The 9,443-nt window shown below is 40.0% G+C and overlaps 1 protein-coding gene across 8 annotated transcripts in view; it reads right to left on the bottom strand.

The window, feature by feature from the left end:
- LOC110023194 (anaphase-promoting complex subunit 1) overlaps positions 1–8,561 on the bottom strand; it is a 160,504-nt gene extending 151,943 nt beyond the window's left edge. For 6 of the 8 annotated variants that reach the window (XM_020722477.1, XM_020722480.1, XM_020722481.1 and 3 more), the window contains exons 1-2: positions 8,363–8,561; positions 7,881–8,296 (exon numbers count right to left, since the gene is read on the bottom strand). In XM_020722477.1, the coding sequence (XP_020578136.1) occupies positions 7,881–8,116 (236 nt within the window). In that variant the 5' untranslated portion in view covers positions 8,117–8,296; positions 8,363–8,561. The remainder of the gene's footprint in view (positions 1–7,880; positions 8,297–8,362) is intronic. The other 2 variants (XM_020722478.1, XM_020722484.1) reach the window with 2 other exon arrangements.
- Between the last annotated feature and the right edge of the window lie 882 nt (positions 8,562–9,443).

The following is a 9,443-nucleotide window of genomic DNA, read 5'->3' as shown; positions in this document are numbered from 1 at the left end:
GGCATAAATCCAAATTGATTATGAGAAATTTTTGTGATGCGTCTCAACCTATGTTCAATTACTCTCTCCCATAATTTTAAAGTATGACACATCAACTTAATTCCTCTATAATTTGCACACTCTTGTGCATCCCCTTTATTCTTAAAAATGGGGACCAAAATACTCTTCCTCCACTTCTCAGACATCTTTTTAGTTTTTAAAATAATATTAAAGAGTTTAGTAAGCCGAGAAACTCCCAAATCTCTCAAATATTTCCACACTTCAATTGGGATATCATCAGGTCCTACAGACTTTCCACCCTTGGTTTTCTTTAAAGCCTCCTCAACTTCTTTTTTGCTAATGCGACGGTAAAAATGAAACGTTTTATTATTATTCACGATATTAAAATCACTAAGTTAAATAAAAAAAAAGTTAAACACAACACCTAAAGCAACGGTAAAAGCATTATTTGGTGAATCTGCACTAGTCAAGTAACGCGAATGATGCTTAGCTGGACTTTGTTAATGATCAGTCATGCAAGGACCGAAACACAGCCCTGACTCTCATGAGGACAGCAAGGGCAGTCTTAAACTATGAGTGAAATTTTGATACAAAAATATCACTTAAGTGAAGTAACTTGACAATATTTGGCCTTTAGATATATAGCACGCAATTCTTATGTATTTACATATCCCAAACCTAAACTTTCATATTTACACACATAGCACTCAAATCTTTAATACCACATCAAAAATAGCTATTTTGCCACCTTTTAAAAGTGAAATCCGCCTTTTCATGCATAATTTTAAAGAAATGTGCTATGTATGTAAATATGAACGTTTAGGCGTGGGATATGTAAATGCAAAGGAATTGTGTGCTGCGTATGTAAATTTCCCCATCTTCTTATGAGAGCACAATCAATATAGTACTTGAGGAAGAAGCCAAAATAACTCTGTTTCAGCAACAGGATGCTCTGTGAGGCCTAAGAAAATTACTGAAGTAGAGAAACCTATAACAGAACAGTAATGACTCATGGATTATGAAATAGACATCATTACACCAGTCAACTCCAGGAGTTGATTAAATATGCTTAAACAACCTCATGAAAACATAAGCGCGACTCACGCATGCTTTCTCCTAAAGAAGCCCACTAACGAGAAGATACATCTAAATAAGCAGGAAAACACTCCAGCCCTATATTTCCCCCTGGACGTTCCTCCATATGAATCTTAAAACAGCACAGAAAATTCAGTTCTACAACAGCACTTGCGTAAATACCTAAAGGTATCTACTTGTTCCCAAACATTCACAAGAAAATAGTTCAAAACTTTCTTTGTACATTCATAACATGGCCTTAAATAGGTACAAAAATACCCCTAGACTCCTTCAATATTTCCTTTTTACTAATAGGACCCTAAATAAGGTCCAATTCTCAACACTCCCTCAAAAGATGGGCAAAAGATATCCACTAAGCCCATCTTATCACATAACCTGGACAAATCTAATCAACTAAGACCCTTAGAGAGGCGGTCAGCCCCTTGCTCTAAGCGGCTACAAGACTTAGCTCCAATAGTTTGTTATTCAGCTTTTCCATGACGAAGAATCTATCAATCTCCACATGTTTGGATCTATCGTGTTGCACCGAGTTGTTGGCAATATTGATTGTTAACTTCTTGTCGCGCCACAACTTCATTTGAGTTCCTTGGTCCACCTTGAGCTCGACCAAAAAGGCTCTTAGTCGCATCATATCAGCAGCTCCTGAGGCCCGGCCCTGTAATTTGCCTCTGTAGATGGCCTTGGTCTATAGACTATCTCTTGCTCTTCCAAGAGACCAAGTTGCCCCCAACGAACATGAAGTATCCTGAGGTGGATCTTCTATCATCTGCACAACTTGCCCGGTCTGCGTCACAAAAGTCATCAATATCATGCTCATTCTTTCTGAAGATCAACCCCTTCCACGGTGCACTCTTCAGATACCTCAAAATCTGATACACTGCATCCATATGACCCTTCCTTGGATTATGCATATAACGGCTCACCACGCTCATTGCAAAAGAGATGTCAGGTAGAGCGTGACATAAATCAGACGGCCCACCAATTTTTGGAACCTCTCACAATCAATGGTTATCGTGTCTCAGCACTCAACTTGGCATTATGGTCAATTGAAGAGACTGCAGGTTTGCACTCTAATATGCATGTTTCCGTGAGAAAATTTAATGCATACTTTGATACCAGCAACTAGGGAAATCATTGAAAATGAAGCAAACTTTTATTGATACTGAATTAGGGTTACAACACGACATAAACGAAAAAGGGAAATACAATGATATACTAATCTCTGATTAGGAACAGTAGAGAAGATCTGTGACGGTGGTGGCGTCAGCAAAGTGGTAAGAGACCGGGTCAAGATCGGAGGTTGTGAAGGGGGATCAAAGGGGGTTATTTGGGAGATCGGTAAGTAGGTTCAGACGAACGTGGAGTGGTTGTACAGCAGAATTTGCTACAGGGAAAGTGACAGTTCGTGTGGGGATGAAGTCGAAGAAACTAGACAGCAAGGTTATGTTGTTGGGGGAGGGTGGTTGGGTGTTGGGATGATGAATTACAGAGAGTTGGACAGTAGGTTATGCCGCAGGGAAGGACCGGCTGGGTGTTGGGAGGAAATCTGGGAAGCTGGACATCAAGGTTATGTTGTTAGGAAAGGGCGTTTGGAAAGGGCGGCTGGCAGTTGGGATGAAGTGTGGAAGATACAACACCATCTCGGATCAGAATACAGCCCTAGCAAGAGGGAAAGTAACTTCACACAGAAAAACTGAAAGCAAACACAGCAAAACACTAAACCCCGACTATAGAGAAACAATATATATATATATATGACTCTCCACAGAAAACAAACGCAAAAGGAAGGAAATCGAGGGCGCGCGGCACTCCCGCGTGTAAGGAACCCGCCTGGTCCAACATTTGTTAGTACTGGTCTCCTCAAGCAAAGTTGGTCTGGGTCGGTCTCCTTAACCCTCGCGTGGACTTGTCCCCTAAACCTGTGTAATACTTTCTCTGGAACAAGACCATCCCTTCAAGTCCACATGTCACTTCAATCCCAAGAAAAAAACCTAAGTTCTACAAGTTCCTTCACAACAAATTCATTGCACAATCTTACCTTTAGTAAAGTAATCTCTACTCATCATCGTCGATGACAATGATGTCATCAACAAATACAAAAAATATAGTTGTGCGGCATTCATGTCATCGAAAGAACATATGATCTATATTGATCTACTGATATTTCGCGCCCACCATAATCTTTCTAAATTTGTCAAATCATGTTTGAGGAAACTGCATCAAGCCGTACATTGACTTCTTGAGCCTACATATATTGCCCATTGTCTAAATTGTACTGAATTCTCGTAGTATCTCCATATATACCTCCTACAGTAACTCACCATGAAGAAATGCATTTTTTACATCCAGTTGGTGTAACCTCCACCCACAATTCACTATCAGAGAAACCAGTTTTCTCACTGTGCTGATATTTGCAACCAGTGCAAAGGTTTCATCATAGTCAATGACATGTTTGTTTGTACCCTTTTGCCACGGGTCGTGCTTTGTAACGCTCCACCTTCCTTTCCAATGTTTTGTTTCACTGTGAAGATCTACTTGCACCCAACTGTTTTTTCCCCGCTGGTAGTAGCACTATCTCTCACGTTTGATTTTTATCAAAACCCAAAGTTTTTCATGCATAGCCACTTTTCACTTGGGATCCTAATTAGAGATCTATCAATATTTTCATATAGAGACAGTGTCCAAAGATGCAATAAATGTTTCATGTAAAGATGATATGTTAGAATATGAAACATTGTTGCGACAGGTCCTTAAAGTTAACAATGTCAAATTCTAACCCAAAATGATCGGCAGGATGCCTCGCATTGCTGCGAGAGGTCCTCAAAGTTGGGGGGTTAGAGGAAAAATAAGGAATCATATCACCTGCAGTTCTGAATCGGGAGTGGATGGTGTAGGTGTCTCAAAAATCGAGGAAGATTAGGGCAAGTAACTAGTAGGCCCAAATGGCAAAGTAGGCATCGCTCCCTCATTTTGCTTCCTTCACCGTGTACAAACCCTTAGCAGACCATCAGCTTGGATCACACCAGCTCTCATTTTTTGATTTTTCAACTAATTCATCCAACATCACATGACAAGGCATTGTTGCCACATATACCACTCTCTCACCATTGTTACTCACCCCCTTGCCACATATCTTAATTATTTGGCGAACCACCGAAGGGTGGGGTCACCTCTTGGGTGTAGTATGATTCAAATTCTCTAAATAACACATTTATGCTCACAAACAACATCTTCTCTATTGGGTACAAGCAAACATATCCTTTATGGGCAGTTGAGTAACCTACGAACACACATTTCACATCTCTGGGATCCACCTTACCGATCGATGGCCTGTTATCCTTCACAAAACATACACATCCAAACAGCTTCAATAGGATGATCTCACTATTATCTCTCTTCAACATCTGACAAGAAGACTATCAATAAAACACCCTATAGGGTATCCTATTGATCAATTGAGCAGCTGTTCAAACTTTTTTCCTCATAAGCACTTTGGGACATTTATTACGGTCATCATGTTTCATGTTGTCTCTAGAATGTATTTATTCTTCCTCTTTGCTGCTCCATTTTTTATGTCGATGTGCATGGGCATGTGGTATGATGATGATCTCTTAGGCTTACAAGTATTCCACAAATAGTATACTTTGTCTCATTATCAAACCTCAATACCACTGCACCATATTGAGTCTGAATAATCATGCGGAAGTCTTTGAAGAAAGAAAACACATCACCCTTATTTTTGATCAAATAACACAAGAAAAACAATCAATAAAGATTACAAAATATCAGAATGCATCAAGTGAAAAATAGCATAACTTCTATACTCATAACTGATATAAAATCTTCTAGTAGCTTACCAAGCTCACAAGCATCATAAAACAGTTTTTGTTTATTTATTTTTTCATACAAAAAATGGTATAACTGATTCAATAAACTGAAACAAGAATATCAAATGCATCTATGATGTAGCAGCAACACGTCCTCCACACTCCTAAATTTTTTTACTCCATCTCTCTCTAACATGGATGTCAAAGCCGAGTTAATACCCTCCCGGTCCAAGTACAAGAGTCCACAATGTCACGTTCTAGTCATAAGTGTCTGGCTCATCTCTTTTTCTTGGAAGATCATCTTAAAAATATCAAAATAAACAACACATTTTAGTTGGAGAAAAATGACACAAACGGATAAAAGGTTCACTAGAGAAAACATATAATGCAAAACATTGGACAAAAGCATATAATTAGGACCTCTCATTGTACCCTAACTAACTAAAGATTGTGTTGTATCATCAGCAGTTTAGATGTTATATGGTATTAATAGGGGAGTATAAGAAGAAAACTCTCTAACAGTACCTATCATATATCCAGATGCACCAGCATCTACTATCAATTATGATGATCTTGTGGTAAAAATAGAGGCAAGAGCATGTGTATCACAAGTACATATGTCAGAGTGAGCATAAGTGGCAATGTTACTTATTTATGACACCCGGTTGGAAAAATTTTCATCCCCATCTCATGTTGTTTTCTGCTTCTTCAATAACTTCAAACACTCATGATCATCATTAGTAAACACCACAGATATCCCTCCCTCCTCTGCTACCATCAGATTGGTCTGGTAGCCCCATTTTCCACCTTTTTGATCATCACGGCCACCACCCTATCTACGTCCACCCGTCTCTCTCTTTAAGTGGCTTATGACAAGTCTTGCTAGATGTTCAACTTCACCACAGTTGCAGCACTTGTGAGTCTCCCCTTAAACACCTATCATACCTAAGCTCCAGAAAGCCAAAGTTGATCGTGCACCCTGAAGAAGAGTATAGCTTCATACGACTCTTCTCCAATCTCATTGCAACAATGGTCTCATCTAGTAAAGAGATAGTAGCCTAAGCTATGAAGACATATCTCCTATGATCAAACACCAGGCTCAGATGTGTCAAAAACTGCATAGTCTTCATCATTGCAAAGATCTTTCATTTCTTGCACTCCAGATCACCACAGCTCGACATCTGTGAGGAGTGATCAAGATCTGCCCATAGCTGCTCCAACTCTATGGAGTACTCCTGAATCGATCTATCACCCTGGACTACTACCTCTACCTCGCGCTGAATCTGAAACACCCTCACGTGGTTCTCAGCTCTAACATAGATCTTTTTCAACTTCGCCAGGATGTCGCTAACCTTTCAAATATCATCTACTGATGAGGCAATCCATAGAATCATCAAATTGAGTATTCAGGTGTAAAGCAAGGCATGTGTGGTCCTCCACTCATCCCTCAACACTAACACTTTTTGGCTCGACCCTTATTAGATATCCCTCAAGTCTCTTCCCAACTAGAGCGGTCTCGATCTGATATGATCAACTCAAATATGTGGCCGGTACATCAAGTTTCAGATAGACATGAGGGAGATCTAGCTTCACCTGTGTCAGAGCATGTACTAAGGAGGCGGCTCCCGTTGAGATGCTAGCTCCATGTATGAGTCCGACCAAGACCTTCAGAGTTTCAGTATTCATCTTTCCCATAAACTCCAATCCTTTACCTCCTGCACCATCTCCTCCTAACATCCTCAATCACGAAGATGCAAGTCTAGATCACCTGCGACTTCCTCTATCTCGCACGCAAAACTACACCACCGCAATCTTCTTTTCCACACGAAAATGTCATGTTAATCTTTTTTGTTGCGCAAGACAAAGTCATGCTTTGGTTTTGTGTCGCATGGGTGGTGCGGTGGGTCAAGCATCTCTATTGCTTCCCTCATCATTCCCTCGTTGAAACCAAGGACGGCAGAGTACAAAGAATCAAGTGGCTTTATCTGCTTCCCTCGTCGTTCCCTCGCCAAGAATAGGGACGACGCTTTTGTGACACTTGGGCAACGCGAAGGATCGAGCAACTGTGTATGCTTCGCTCGCCAATGGTTACGGAGACCTCCTCGAGCCAGCCGATGGGAGCAATTTGAGCCTCAATGTCCTTATCTTCTCTTGTGCAAAAAAGAACTGCTATCTTCTTCTCTCCATTTCGTCGGCTATTGCCCGAATCCGTCACAATAGAGTTGGGACAAGTAGCGGAGCTAGGGTTTAGCTTTGATACTAACAAGAGAATAGTTCAAAATTTTCTTTGAACATTCATAACATGGGCTTAAATAGGGTATTATAATGTTTTACAAAGAAACCCCTAGACTCCTTCAATATTTCCTTTTTAGCAATAGAACCCTAAGGAGGTGTTTGGTTGTAAGGAGGATTTAAGTTAAATAAGAGTTAGTAAATCTGGTAAATCCAAATTTAATAAAACTAAATATCATTAAATCCAAAATAATGTTTGATTCAATTAAAGTTAATTCAAGTTAAATCCATTTTAGGTGTTTGGCATAAATCTATTTGAAATATTTTTTTTTCTACACTAAATCCGTTAAATCCAACTAATAAGTGGATTTAGTAAATCCAGATTTAATTAAAAGAACAAGAAAAAATTGGATTTAACTTAACAGTGGATTTATCTAACTTATTTATGGTGTTTGGTTGGATTTAAGTTAAATCTAACTTAAATGTTGTGAAAAGAATCGTAAAATACCTCCAAAAAAAGGCCCAATTCTCAACACATTCCTCTCACTAAGCCCGAAGAAATGATAGTCAAATGAATTTAAATGCAGTGCTCTAAACAAACTATTATCATCCCGTCTCCCAATCAGTCGAACGCAATAAATAAAATGCTCCATAAAAACTCGAAAACAACAAGAAGAGTGATAAAATGGCTAAAAGAAAAAAGAAAGGGTGACAAGAGTATCTTACCGGTTTCCTCTAATGAACAGTTCCTGGTCGCCGCAATCGAAGGGTGAACCGGTGGAAGAGAAATCGCTGTCAATTGGGAGGAGATCGTCCCTCTCGCGAGTGACCTCAGAACCAAAAAGGAAGTAGGCATACTTCTCTGACACGTCCGCTGCTGGCTTACCGTCCTGCTCCTCGGCTGTGAGGCCAAAGGGCTTGAACTCTCGAAGTACCGTGAGCTGCCGCACTCCAATGGACATCTCCGACAGCAAAAATCGACGAGCATAACAGAGAATAAGGGCTGTTTGGTAGCCGGTTCTAAGCAGGATTTATGCGGGATTTTAACTAAATCCTGCCAAACGGCAAAAAATGCCTCCTAAAATCCTGAACTCCCATAAATCCCGCCGCCGATTCGAGATAAATCCAGGATTTACTAAATCCTGTGAATTGGCAGATTTAATAAATCCGGGAATAGCCAAGAGGAACAATTGCGCGAACAGGCTTACCTTCCTCAATGGTTTCTGGTAGGAGCGGAGAGGAAGGATGAGAAAGATGGGAGTTTCGGTGGTCTCTGTAAACAGCTATCCCGTCTTTTGCTTCGCAGCTACCTCTAATGGCGACTGTATCGCGGAGGTTCGCTCCCGAAGAGATGGTTTTTGGGCGAGGGAAACCAGTGGAGGGACTGAGAGAGTGACATAAGCGAGGGTTTTGGGCAGAGAGAGGAAATATTACATCAGTACTAAGCATGGGTAGCCAATAAAATAACGCCACGACATCCTGCGCAATAGAGAAAAAAAACGGCGCAGTAACACGGGAAATATTTCCCTTCGTGTTATTAATGTGTTATTGTGTATTATTCATGTGTTATTGTGTTCTAGGAATATTCTTGGTGTTATAATAACACAATAACACATCAATAACACATCTGTCGGGAATATTTCCCGTGTTATTCAAGTGTTATTGTGTGTTATTCATGTGTTATTGTATCATGAGAATATTCTTAGTGTTATAATAACACAATAACACATCAATAACACATGAATAACACGCAATAACACGTGAATAACACGCAATAACACGTGAATAACACGCAATAACACGTGAATAACACGCAATAACACGTGAATAACACGCAATAACACGTGAATAACACGCAATAACACGTGAATAACACGGGGAGGAATATTCTCCGTGTTACTGCGCCGTTTTTTTCTCCTATCGCGCGTAGCGTGATTTTATTGGCTACGCACGGTATTTCTAAGTGCGTAGTACTGATGTAATATTTTTTCTGGGCAGAGATGCAAACTTTGGGCGAGCCGGGAGAGGGAAAATTATTATATAATGCAGTTGCCTATCCAATATATTTCCGTCACTTGTAAACTCCGGTCTCACCTAATACATTTAGGGCTGTCAAAATGGCTCCCTGTTTCCGAACAGCTCGTGTTCGATTTTTTAAGAAGTTCGTGTTCGACTCGTTAATTTTGTTTGATAAGTTAACGAGCCGAACATGAACTAAGATGTATTCATTCGTGTTCGGCTTGTTTTGGCTCGAAATAATGCTCATCAAGTTTATATATATATATATAT

Source organism: Phalaenopsis equestris, unplaced genomic scaffold, assembly GCF_001263595.1.
Source record: "Phalaenopsis equestris unplaced genomic scaffold, ASM126359v1 Scaffold000223, whole genome shotgun sequence".
NCBI lineage: Eukaryota > Viridiplantae > Streptophyta > Magnoliopsida > Asparagales > Orchidaceae > Phalaenopsis > Phalaenopsis equestris.
Note: the sequence above shows the minus strand (reverse complement) of the source record. Positions and strands in the feature narration are given on the sequence as shown.